Source organism: Lepidochelys kempii, chromosome 10 (assembly GCF_965140265.1).
Source record: "Lepidochelys kempii isolate rLepKem1 chromosome 10, rLepKem1.hap2, whole genome shotgun sequence".
Classification (NCBI taxonomy): Eukaryota; Metazoa; Chordata; order Testudines; family Cheloniidae; genus Lepidochelys; species Lepidochelys kempii.
Window position 1 is genome coordinate 9,010,493 of NC_133265.1, and position 13,569 is coordinate 9,024,061.

The 13,569-nt window shown below is 45.5% G+C and overlaps 1 protein-coding gene across 1 annotated transcript; it reads left to right on the top strand.

Annotated features, from left to right (window-relative positions):
• The first annotated feature begins 7,229 nt into the window (after positions 1-7,229).
• Positions 7,230-11,027, top strand: ATP5MF (ATP synthase membrane subunit f). The gene is made up of 4 exons (XM_073361894.1): positions 7,230-7,333; positions 8,251-8,358; positions 10,207-10,323; positions 10,837-11,027. The coding sequence occupies exons 1-4, from the start codon at positions 7,318-7,320 to the stop codon at positions 10,863-10,865; spliced, it is 270 nt and encodes an 89-aa protein (XP_073217995.1). The 5' UTR covers positions 7,230-7,317; the 3' UTR covers positions 10,866-11,027.
• The last annotated feature ends 2,542 nt before the right edge of the window (positions 11,028-13,569 follow it).

Sequence of the window (13,569 nt, forward strand, 5' to 3'; positions counted from 1 at the left end):
CAACTGTGTCCAATGGCAGATACTTCAAAGGGAATGAACAGAACAGAGTAATTATCAAGTGATCCATCCCCTGTTGTCCAATCCAAGCATCTGGCAGTAAGAGGCTTAAGGACACCCAGAGAATGGGGTTGCATCCCTGACCATCCCTAAGTCCATGGATGGACTTATCCTCCATTAACTTGTCTAATCTTTTTAACCCAGTTTTGGCCTTTGCAACATCCCCTGGCAATGAGTTCCACAGGTTGACTCTATGTTGTGTGAAGAAGTACTTCCTTTTATTTGTTTTTAAACTTGCTACCTATTAATTTCATTGGGTGACCTCTGGTTCTTGTGTTACATGAAGGAGTAAATAACCCTTCCTTATTCAATTTCTCCCCACTGTTCATGATTTTATAGACCTTCATCATATCCTCTTTTAGTCATCTCTTTTCCAAATTGAATAGTCCCAGTCTTTCCAATCTCTCCTTACATGGAAGCTGTTCCACATCCTTACACATTTTTGTGGCCCTTCTCTGTACCTTTTACCATTTCTAATATATCTTTGTTGAGATAGGGCAACCAGAACGTTATGTAGTATTCACGGTGTGAGCATACCATGGCTTTATATAGTGGCATTATGATATTTATTGTCTTATTATCAATCCCTTTCTTAATGGCCCCGGACATTGTTAGATTTTTTGACAACCGCTGCACATTGAGTGGATGTTTTCATAGAACTATCCACAATGACTCCATGATTTCTCTCTTGAGTGGTAAGAACTAATTTAGACCCCCCCCCACCATTTTGTATGTCTAGTTGAGACTGTGTTTTCCAATGTGCATTACTTTGCATTTAGCAACATTGAATTTCATCTGCCATTTGTTGTCCAGTCACCAGGGCCAGATACTTTAATGGTCAAGACTGGTAAATAACAAAGCTAGGATAATGATATTGCAATCCACTCTCAGCTAACCTACCTAGGTTCTTATACCATGCCCAGCACAGTGATATCTGAGTGATATCTGAGTGATTTCAAATTTGTTAGTCTCTAAGGTGCCACAAGGACTCCTCCTTGTTTTTACAGTGATATCTGAGCACCTTACAAATATAAAGCCAACTTGGAAAGTTCAGAACTCTGTCTGCATCAGCTTCAGGTTCTGCAGCTGCATGCCCACCTGTGGAACCTAGCTCCAGTTTTCAGCCTTTTCAGTTCTCATGACCCAAAAACATCACCTGCCAGATCAGGGTCTTCAGAAGAAAGGCCTTGTGCTACTCCAGCCACTGTATTTCGTGACAATGGAGAAGCAGCAAGTGCTTATGAGATAGGAGACTGCTTGGCCAGTCTTTCTCTAAAATGTCTCAACCTCCCTTCTTGCTTCATCTCTGTCTTAACAGATCGTGTCTCAGGCCTCCTCTTTACCTTCCCAACCCAGACAGCCAATATCTCTGCAGCTGCCATCTTCCTCTTCTTCCTTTTCATCTTAGAGAAAACCCCACCTGAAAAAGAACTTCGGACCAAAAGAGAGAAGAGGAAGAGGCCCCAGGATATGAGGGCTTCCCAGGGCAGCCACTCTAAGGAAACATTAATGATAGCAAAGTGCTGAATGCGCTGGCTGCTGCTATGTTTTGCATGCCCTGTGTGCACCAAACTTAACACTATGCCTGCAGCCAAGCTATCATCTGCTGTGGTTGCCCCGAGATCTCAAAAGATAAGTAGGATTGGGTTGCATCACTACTTGGCTAGGAGACCTGCAAGTAACATCTTCCTGTTCTAGGGAGTTGTGCTAACAATTCATTAAGTGGTACCCGCCTCTCCAGTCAGTGGTAAACCAATATCCCATTAATGTGTTAGGTGGGAGGACAGTCTTCTGGTTGTGATGTAAAACTGAGGGTCTGATCACCAGGGCCATTGAAGAAACCGTAGTACTTTTTGTTAGCATAGGAAATTAATCCTTGTGTCCTGACCAAATTCCAATATAGATAATTGCAATCTGCCTGCTTGAATTCTCTCTGCAGTTTCAATTAGCTGTGGTAGCCTTCTTTACTTCCTGTCCTTATTGCTAAGTAGTGCTGCTCTGTGTTGCTAAACTGCTCCATTATAGCAATGGATGGAGGGGTCCTCATATATCCCTTACCTACCTTAATTCATTAATGTTTGTAAAGTGCTTTGAGGACCTCAGAGGGAAGGAGCTAGAGGAATGCAAAGTATCATTACTGTATGATAAAAGCTAAGTGTGGACCCTTTGCAGTTTGGATGGGTTTGATTTATGCAAATATTCTGCTACTTCAGTAATACAATAATAATATTAAATAATACTTTGCACTTCTGTAGTGCTCATCATCCAAGAATCTCAAAATATTTTACGAGGCACAAGGAAGTTATTATTATTATTTGTATTATCACAGCATGTAGGACCAGGACTCCTTTGTGCTAGGCACTGTACAAACCTTAATTTTAAACCACTTCTCATTCATCTGGCTATAAAACCTTTCTTTACTCAGGTCTCAGAGCAGCAGTTGTGTTAGTCTGTATCCGCAAAAAGAACAGGAGGACTTGTGGCATTTTTCTTTTAGTCTCTAAGGTGCCACGAGTACTCCTTTTCTTTACTCAGTGGCAGATTAGCCACTGGGCCAATGGGGCCCATGCCCAGGGGCCCCGGCCAATTCAGGGGCCCTGGAAAAATGGGCGCTGCCATGCCCCAATTTGCTCCGCCCACCTGGCGCTCCTGCAGGGTTTCTCCCGCTCCCTGGCAGGAGTGCCATGCGGGCGGGGGAAGCCCCCGCACCTTGACCCTGCTCCCCAGCAGGAGCATGGCGGGGGGGGGGGGGGGGGGGCAGGACCCCGCGCCCCGACCTCATTTCACCGGCAGGAGCGGATTGCAGGAGGAAGGGGTCGGGAGGGGCCCCCACTTGCTCTGGCCCAGGGCCCCACAAAACCATAATCCGTGTCTGTCATTACTCTTTAGCTTACAATTGGCTTTCCCAATGAAGCATACTGAAATACTGTGCATCAAGGATGCTATATAAAAAGAAAAATGTTCATAGCATTGATTGAATTCTTTTACAAAACACTCTGTATATTTGATAGATGAAATCCCTGGTGTTTCCATGTGATTACTTGGGAAGTAACTTCCCACCATTTAGGAGGTCTCTGGAGAACTGCGTGAAAGCCTCAGGGCAGCACTTCAGGAGGCTATTATGTGTCCAGGAGGCTATTATGTGTCTCAGAACCACTGCACATATTTACATCTGGTAAATATTGTGCTCCGCTCAGGGTTGAGGTTGTTTAAAGACTAAAACTCACCTCCTCAAAACTTATTTAGGCACCTAACTCTCATTGATTTCCATGGAAGTTAGGAACCTAAACACCTTTAGGGCTCTGGGCCTAAACAGCTACTATCTCTACTCTTACTCTAAAAGAAGGTGGACAGTTCTTAATTGCCACCAGCCTGACATTGTCTTCTTTGCACAGTGCCGGGCACTTTTCCACAGGAAAGGACCTGATCCTACAGATTTTCCCCCTGCAAATTATCCTTGCTTACATGAATAGTCCCATTTCAGACAACAGAACTACATGCCTCAGGAAGGGAAGCAGGACTGAGCCTATAGAGTCTAGCAATATAAGAAAAAGGCCACATGAGAGGGCCACTTTAGCAATTAAAAAAAAAACATTACCGGTAAGTGCAATAATAAAATAAAACTTAATTGAATAGAAGGATTTTTAACTCATTTAACTGACCAGTGGGGAGGAATAATTCCTTTCACTGACTGAGCACATTACATTTTCCTAATACTGGTTCCTACTAATAACTAAAAGAAAATAAGCTATTCCATCCTTTTTCTTATTTAAGGGAGAGAGCATTCTTCTAAGTTAAGAAATTGATTAAGGCAAAATATGACCTGAACATGTAGAGCAGCAGAGGAGAAAGTCTATTAAACGGTAGAATAGTACTATCAGAATAAGTGGTAGCAAAGCTCGGGCCTTTCCTGGCACTCCAAAGGCACCGTGGACAGCTAGTCTCTGTTTCCTGCTGTATCATTTTGCTTTCGTAGAAAACCCAACGCTTATTCCATGAGTTTGAATTATGTCATTTTAAAACTTCTAGAGGTCGGGCTAATGTAGAGATTATTTCTCGACGAACAGTTCTGCTAAGCAAGGCTGACACCTGCTGGGGTTTTCTACTTGTTAAAATGATCATTCATTTAATCATATCTAGTTTCTCAGAATCTACACAGTAGGTGTATGTCCCTCCCTCCCCTCTGCATAAAGAGATCTCCTTGCTGCCCAGCCCACACATGCCCAGGGACCCCAACAGTGGGCACAGAAAATTAAACATGAAACAAATCTGGATGATCTGTTAATATTTATGGAAAGGAGGGAATAGCACTCATCACGGCAAGGCGCAGTTCCTGTAGGTAATATGCTAACTATCCTTACACTCTGCTGCCTCTGCAGAGGCATAGAAGTTCTTAGTTACGGCTTCTGCTGTACTAGTCGTTGGCCACTTTTGCCTGTGGTGCTGAAGGGTGGGATGGTTTTGACATGTAAAAAAAAGCCCGAAAGGGACGAAGATGGGACCACGTGATTCATTTTTCGCTTGACACATAATCACTAGTATATGAAAAGCTAGTGGCCTAACTCACCCCCTTCATCCTATAAGTAATTTAATAGCAGCGCGTACACAGCATCTGAGACCATTCTGTAAGATACAATCCTGAGACAGAAGAGGGATGTGGTGAGAGCACAGAGGTGTGGGGAACAGAAACAAGAGGAGTAGGAGGATCGATGGAGATGCTAATTACAAACCAAAATCCATGACGCCAGAAAGGGCCCAGAAAGAGATGGGGACTCTGCAGTGACAGGCTCTTTCCATCAATAAAATTAACATATTTTAGATGCTTTTAGGGTGAAGAGGCAGGTAGCGGGTCCTCAGCTTCAGAAACATTAAGAAACATTGGAGTAACATAGATAGAAAAAAAAGATCAAACCCTCCAACTCTCTAGTATTTTCGAAACGGTAAAAGAGAAAGAGCTTTATGGGTGTTTCACTCTCCAGCCCTTAGACTCCTGATATCATCTGAGCTGACAGTGCCAGGATAGTCCTGTTTTTGTTGCACTGATCCTACATCCTGGAAATGTCACTTGCAGGATATTAGCAAACCCCAAATAACTTTTGGGAGGGTTGTGAAACATTATTACACTGCAATGTTCTGATGTGATATGGCAACAATATCATGTAACTTCATCGCGTGGCGCTGCCATTTGGACATCATGTAACATTCTCCCATGTGGTTCTCAACCAGCGGTCCACTTGCGGCCCAATCGGCACACAGCTGTGGCCCATGTGACATCCTCAGGGTCATACAGGTAGTATATATATTGTGTGGATGCGGTCTGCATAACACATAGAGAGCTGCATATGTGGCCCACAATGGTAAATAGGTTGAGAACCACTGATCTAACCCATGTGATGTTTTCACATGACATGATGTCATTCGGATTCAGTGTCCTCACACTGCATTGTTCCTTGAGAACACTCATGTGACTTCATGATGACCAGACATGAAGTGATGATGATGCATTGCAACGTGATGGTTTCGTGAACAAAGATGTTCTAACATGATACAGGATTCATTGCCACAGAAAGTAACTGGACCCAAAAACTTAACAAGATTCTAAAAGGGTCTGGACCTTTACATGGCTAAGAAGAATATCCAAAGTTATAGTAGACCCCTTCTTTTACAAACTAATGGAGGATCAAAACGTTAATAAAATTAAACATCTCAAAAGTACAGAAGATACGGTGCATAAGTTGCAAAACGATGTACTGCATTGTTTTCTTTTTGTCCTTCAAAACACTGCAACGTGATTTCCAATGCACGGAGGGCATTGGAATGTTAAGGGATATTGACTTGGTCTTCATCAGCATTACTTTCATTATGTGATTACTGTTTTTCTCCCACAGGAAAAAAAATTCATATAACCGGTTACTCATAAAATTGGTGTTCATAAAATCGAGGTTCTACTGCATCATATTTGATAAATTTTGGAAGGGATATTACATCTCGTGTATTAAGCTATTCTCTGTTATGTTCCATGATGATGAGACTTAGGCCTTGTCTACACTACCGGGGAAATTTGATCTAAGCTACCAATTTGAGTTACGTGACTAGCATAACTCAAATCGACATAGCTTAGATCAATTTACCGCCTGCTCCACACTATGCGATGTTGATGTGAGACGCTCTCCCATTGACTCCCCCTACTCTTCTCGATCCGGTGGAGTACAGGGGTAGATGGGAGAGTGATCGGCGGTCGATTTAGCGGGTCTTCACTAGACCCGCTAAATCGACCGCGAAGACCCGCTAAATCGACCCCTGATGCATCGCTCGTCGATCCCCCTGTAAGTGTAGAGAAGCTGTTAATGTGGGGAATAGAGTTTCCCACATCTGCCTAGTGCAAGGCTCTTACATTTTCCACTGAAGCATCTGGTGTTGGCCACTATCAGCAGCAGGACGCTGGACCAGAATGGACCTTGGCTTTGATCCAGCCTGGCAATTCCTATGTTTCTATGTCTTTGCCTTGAGATGGTAGGTGATATTGCATGTAACTTGATCTTATTTGCATACAGAAATCATTGCATTGCATCAAGTTCTGCACGGAAGTCCTCATGCGGCCTCTCTGCAAGACGGCGTAGAGATGCACTGCGCAGACATTTCCGACGCAGGGTGATACCGCTTGGTCACGGGTCCAAGAGGTTACCCCGTGTCACCACGAGTCACTACGCTTTCACACGACTTCCGCCTCTTGCGTCCCTAGGTCGTGACAGTCTCACGCGAGGTGACGTCCGTTCGATACACGGCGCTGAGTCCGGCGAGGGGGAGAACGCGCAACGGAGCCGTTCTCAGGCCGACACGAGGCCGGGGTCACGTCTGGGGGAAAGTCCAGACGGTGCCCGGGCACAGCTGCTGCTGTGTGTCAGGCACCACACAAAGGTCGCCCCCCGAGAGCACAGGGCGGCCCCTGGGCGGGGTGCAGGGCCCGGGGAGGTGACCCGCAGGGGTCTGTTCACGGGGGGCGTCGCCTTGCAAGCGACACGTGGGTGGTCTGGTCACACCGGGGGGGGGAGGGGGGGCGGTGTCTCCTGGCACGTGACACGCGAGGGGGGGCCTGCTCGCCCGTGGCCAGGCAACCCCGCCCTCCCGATCATGGCGCCCCGCCCACGGCCGGCAGCGGCTGCCTCACTTCCGGCGTCTGAGCCCTTCCTCCCGTGAGTCTCAGCGCCGCGTCCCGCCCGTCTTCCTCTCTTGCGCACCGACACCCTGCGCAGCTGCAAGATGGCGGACCGGCCCGGTGAGTGCGGCCCCGGGGGCTCCAAGGTGACCGGAGGCGGCGGCTGGTTCCCGCCCAGCCCTGGGTCCAGGTCCTGCGGGCTGCCTCTGGCCCCAGCCCGGCCTCCGCAGCGTGACCCCTTCCCCCACAAAGGGACCCCCCCCATGCCCCCAGGATTCCCTCCCTCCAGTGCCTGGCCCTCCCCTGCCCCCCGTGCCCATCCCCACACCCCCAGGATCCCTGCCCCGTGCCCATCCCCTGGACGGGGGTCCCTGCCCCCCTTGCCCATCCCCACACCCCCAGGATCCCTGCCCCGTGCCCATCCCCTGGACGGGGATCCCTGCCCCCTTGCCCATCCCCTGGACAGGGGTCCTTGCTCACCCCACACCCCCAGGATCCCTGCCCCGTGCCCATCCCCTGGACGGGGATCCCTGCCCCCCTTGCCCATCCCCTGGACAGGGGTCCTTGCTCACCCCACACCCCCAGGATCCCTGCCCCATGCCCATCCCCACACCCCCAGGATCCCTGCCCCGTGCCCATCCCCTGGACGGGGGTCCCTGCCCCCCTTGCCCATCCCCACACCCCCAGGATCCCTGCCCCGTGCCCATCCCCTGGACGGGGATCCCTGCCCCCTTGCCCATCCCCTGGACAGGGGTCCTTGCTCACCCCGCACCCCCAGGATCCCTGCCCCCCTTGCCCATCCCCTGGACGGGGATCCCTGCCCCCCTTGCCCATCCCCTGGACGGGGATCCCTGCCCCCCTTGCCCATCCCCTGGACAGGGGTCCTTGCTCACCCCACACCCCCAGGAGCCCTGCCCCCGTTGCTCACCTCTTGGATCCCCTCCCCTCCCCTCCAATGTGATTCTCTCTGTCCCTGTCCCGGTGCTGCAGCTACTCCCAGACAAATGGGCACTGACTGGGCTTTCTCTATGTCTCAGTTCCCCTCAAAGATACCAGGCTGCTGGACGTGAAGCTGGGCCAGCTGCCCAGCTGGTTTGCAATGCGGAATTTCACCCCCTCCGGGCTGACTGGGGCTGTGCGAAGAGGTGAGTCTGCCCCATGAGCCAGCAGCGGTAGCCTTGGTAAAGGGCAATGCCAAGAGCTAGTGACGGCAAGGACAGATGTGGAGCTGCCCTGCCCTCTAGATCCTTTCCACATAGCCTAACCTTGCACACATTCTCAGATCCTGCTCAGAGCCAACTGCAGGATCTGGGCCTAAATGGCCATACCTGGCTTTGCTGGGGAGCATGAGGTGGTAGTATATGCCCCACCCATCCCCCACTCCTCTCAGACTTAGACCTTGTCTACCCATCACAGTGAAAAACAGCCTGCATCCACACTCGCTGCCGTGTGTAGATACACATGGCAATGAAAAGTTCTGGCAAGGGGGAGGCAGTGAGGAAGGGCTCTGACAGCTCTGCCTTTCCCAGCTGCTGGAGTTTCACTGTGGCAGCGGCATGCTAGACTTGTAGAGAGCCACATAGGGCATATACCCTAGAGTTCAGGCATGTTGGGTACTTAACCCTACTTGCCAGAGCTGTGCCTCATCATCTGTGGTGGTGTTTATACCTGTGGTAGCTGGGTGTGCAGCTTCTGTATCCTGCACATCACCACAAGCGTAGACCTACCCTCAGTGGGGAATGCTGCCCCTCGTTAAGGAAGTGGGAGTATCTCCTCTACTGAGGCTGACCAGCACCATGCACATATTTAAAAATACTGTCACCATCCTTCCCGTGAGGAAGAAACTTTGGCGCATAAGACAACCTCTAACTATTGTAGAGGTTAAGCAAAAATTTTCCCTGGAGACAGGTTATCCCACAATTGCCTGGTGCTGCTTCTGAAGCAGCTGGTACTGGCCACTGATGCAGACAGAATACCAAACTAGATGGCCGACTGATTGATTCAATATGTCAATTCTTATGTTCCTAAAACAGGCACAGAAATGTTGCCTTTTATAGTATATTGTTCTGTTCTTTTGAACGTGTGTGAATTCATTTAAGGTTGCTTTGTCAGCCTGTTCAGAGGTTTAATACGCTTTCAGTTTACATATCAATTAATAGATCTTTTAGAAGTTTTAAGTCAGTAAAATGGCCTGCTTATTCCTTAAAATTAGTGTGTGGGACCTGAATTTTATCACAAGAGGCAAATAAAATGTGTAATTTTAGGTGATGGTGGCTTGGTAAGAAACAAGCTTTTGGTAGAGATTAACATAATACAAAGACTAATGAAATTCAGTAACAATTTTGCAAAAACCCTAAGGACTAAGCAATTTCTAAATACTGTACTTCTGTGTAACTTCACGGTTTATGTAGGTGCCATATGCATCTTCAGATATCTTTAAACACATGTAGCTTCCAATGAGCTAAAGTATTCTTGACTAATCATAGTTGGGTAGACAGAGCATATAGTTCTTTAAAAAACTGGATAACTGGAGAAACAACTTTGATCTCATGGAAGTCACAGTAGTGTCTGGCTTGAAACAAGATACTGAGTCACTCTTACTCCTTTCCATACATGAGTCTAAAGCTAATACTAATCCTATTTTTCTTAACGTGAGAGTTGTCTTCTGGTAGTCTTGTTTCTTTAGTACAGTGGTTCTCAACCTGTGGCCCAGTCAGCACACAGCTGTGGCCCATGTGACATCCCCAGGGCCATACAGATAATATTGGATGCGGCCCACAATGATAAATAGGTTGAGAACCACTGCATTAGTATGTTTAGAAAAGAGCATCTATCATCTCCAGGGATTTTTTGTTGCATTTTTTCTCATCTGAATTTCTGTTGAAAGGGGTGCAGTAAGTAACTGTACAAAATGACTTTTGAGTCGTAAGTATAATTGTATACAGGGTCTAATTGACACTGAACCTAAGAAAATAACTCTCTCCCCTATTTAGGTTATGACAGCTACTTAAATAAGTACATCAATGTGAAGAAAGGGGGCATCGGTGGTATCGCTATGGTGCTTTTTGGTTATGTTGTTGTCAGCTACGTTTGGAACTATGAGCATTTGAGTAAGTAAAACCTTATTTTGTATGGTTGGGCACACTAGAATAGTCTGTAGAACTATTTGGGGAAAAACATTTTATTTCAAAAACTGTTCCTGGAAGAGGAAGCAAAGTGAGAGAGAGTGCTTAACTTTCTTATTTATATATCCGAGAAACACTGACAAGACACATACTAACAGATTGAGCATGGGACTAGGAATCGGGGGGCTAAATTCTAACCCGATTCTGCTGTTTTGCGACCTTCACTTAATTTTAACCAATGTAGAAAATGGGTCTAATACTTGCCTGTCAGAAGTTGTGAAGATGAATTAGCGGTTTGGTAATATTTAGGAATTAAATAATTTACAAAATAGTACTTGTGCTAATGGCGAACAAAGATGATCTCACTGCTTTTACTGTCCAGCAGTAGTCAACTGCCTGCTGTGTAGTGCAATCTTAGACTGTACTTTAAATACGTAAGTACTAAACATGGTCTTTATGACTTCAGCATACTGACTTGTTTTAATTTAAATAATGCAGAGCATGATCGTTGGAGGAAGTATCATTGAAACATTAACTTACTGCAGCAATGCAAGTTACAGCCCTGGACCTGGACTCAGCTGCTGGAACAACTTTCCCTGATGAAGGCATATAAGCCATTTTCACTGAATTCTGTACTGTTATAATTCCAGGCAGATTCTATGACCAATAAAATATGTACATTTAAGGTTGGTTGGTTTATGTAGCTAATATTCTTAATATTGTGAGACTTTCACTTTCTGGTGCTGAAAAGTGTGTGTGTCTTGTCGTCATCCCCCCCCGCCATGGTAGGTACAATGAAGATGGTTAGAAAGCCTTTTGCCATTTAATAATAAATAGGTCTAATGTGCAGAGCAAATGACTAAGGATAAGACTGATTAATCTTTAACTATTTTACTGAGCAGTATTACCACTGTATAGGGTACCTTCTACTTTAATGATCCCTTCACTTCAACCAAATTGGTGCAAATGTTACTGGTCAGAACTTGTTTTAACAGGATTCTTACTGTTGTGAGTGGAGCAAAGGAGAATTCAATTGTTTAAGATGCCAACAGACACTTTATTGTAGCCACAGATGCCTAAAACTCATAATCATGGTTGCCTCATACAAAACAAAATTTCTCTGCTGGAGGAACCCTTTCATCCTTTTTATTCTGTACTGTTCTACTAAGTAAGATCTCTGATCGTGGTTCTCTTCAATAGTATGTTGCCAAGCAGCTCCTGCCACTGGTCCTAAAAGGCTTCCATAGATGTGTGTAGAACTACAATGCCCAAGTGATGGTAAAGGCAGAATGAAAGCAAAAGAGTAGCCTGAATTTGAAATGGAATGTGACAGATTATTCTAAATCCCAGGGAAAAGCAACTATGCTAAAGCTATTGTAGGTTTTTTTTTTAAATAAAGGGGCGGGGTGGGGGGTTGGAGGTTAAATGAAACTTCTACAGCAGCAAAGTCATGTTTGCCAGCTGATACTTCCAACCGTGATGGTGAAAGTCTAAATAAGCAATGGAGAGTACATGGTTGTCACTTAAAGCAGCACAGCTTTGATATACTCAGGACCATATACACTAACAAAACACATCAGTAAGTAATGATGCCACTGTGTTCAGAAGGATGCAGGGGCCCATGCTTTATGGATGAATTACAAGAGGTTGTTTATATAAAGCTAACAGTGATAAGTGTTTGATAACAGCTGTTAATGGGGTACAGAGGCTTACCTGTTAAGAACATGGTTAGAATAAAGGTCTTCCTAGAGGATAGCAGGGGGCACTTCTCTGTTCAGCCGTATTATAAAGATGTAATTACTGTCTGGCTTGAAAAAAATTACTAACACAAGCTGACTATAGTGAACTAAAGCATATCTGCATAAGAGTAAGTGTAGACTGGGTACTTGCTTAGAGCTGTAGAGTCTCTCACAGCCCTGTGCTGGAAGTATAAACACAAGTTTGGTACCTGTTTATACACTTCAGGAACAGAAGTCTTGACGTGTGTTCTGAAAAATGCAGAATGAGTAGTACAGTCAGCCAATTTACACTTGTGGATTTAATTTTAACTTTTAAGTCTGAATGTCCCACTGTGTACTAGAGGGAGTATCAGTAAGTACAGCTTCTACAAACTGACATGTTTTTTAAATTAATCAGTTTAAATCAACACAGGGCCTTATCTCTTCCCAGCCATACATTACCCTTTTCCTGAGAAATCACAATCTAATTTTCACAGCCAACTTTAAAACAGGAAGGAAAAAACAAAGGCAGATAGGCAAATGTAGACAGATGCTCGAGAACAGAAAAGGCTCACATATTCCAGATGCAGTAGTGGGGCTTTTTTTTTTTAATTCCCTTTGTCATTGGCCCTTTGAAATAAAGTCTTACAAAATTAAGGTGTTTTGGCTTGGAAAAACATGCTCCTAAGAGGATACTCTCACACTCAGAGTCCAATTTAAAAGCAATCTCAAGAAAATATAGTTCCATTTATGTTTCGAGAGCCTGTGAAGATAGTTGTGCAATTTGACTGCTTGTAGGAATGCCCACTAACTTCATCTGTTGGTATCCATACACTGTTACACCATCAAAGCTACTTCAGCTCTGAGTTCAGGGTTGCTGTGGTGAGAACAGACCTGCTCCTCTTCTACAGCCAACGCTTTCGTGATTTCAGCTAAAACCATAAATGTAAGTTCATTCCACTAGAAGTGGTTTTCACATACAAGGACCAACTTCTCACCCTGCAGAACAGCGAGGGGGAAATGCTTCCAGCCAAAGCATAAAATTTTTTATTGCAGTTGGACAAATACTTTACATCTTGGTACACAACATGTTATGTGAGCCATCAGAGCAGGTTAAGAAATCTCAGATTGAATAAGGGAACATGGGGCCTCCTTTCAAGGGCTGCATGACAAGCTCCCTCACTGAAGTGGGAGGCATTTCAAGTACTAGTTCTTCCAGTTTGTCTTCCTCCTTGCACAAGGATTAACAAAAGGTTGGAGGTTCCCAAAGGCTATCCTTTACAGAAACACACTGGTGCAAGATGTGTATTATGCTGAATGTTGTATTGGTGAGGGCTTGCACGTCTATTTGCCTTTAGATCTACCTCCCAGCTAGGCTCAGTGAAAGAAGGCAGAGGCCAAGATCTATTTTAAAAGGTTAAAACATAAAAAATTGGACAGTTACAAAAATGTTTATCAGCAGCCAGCCTCTGGCCACAGTTCTTTCACTAATGGCGTTTAAAAAAAAAAACAA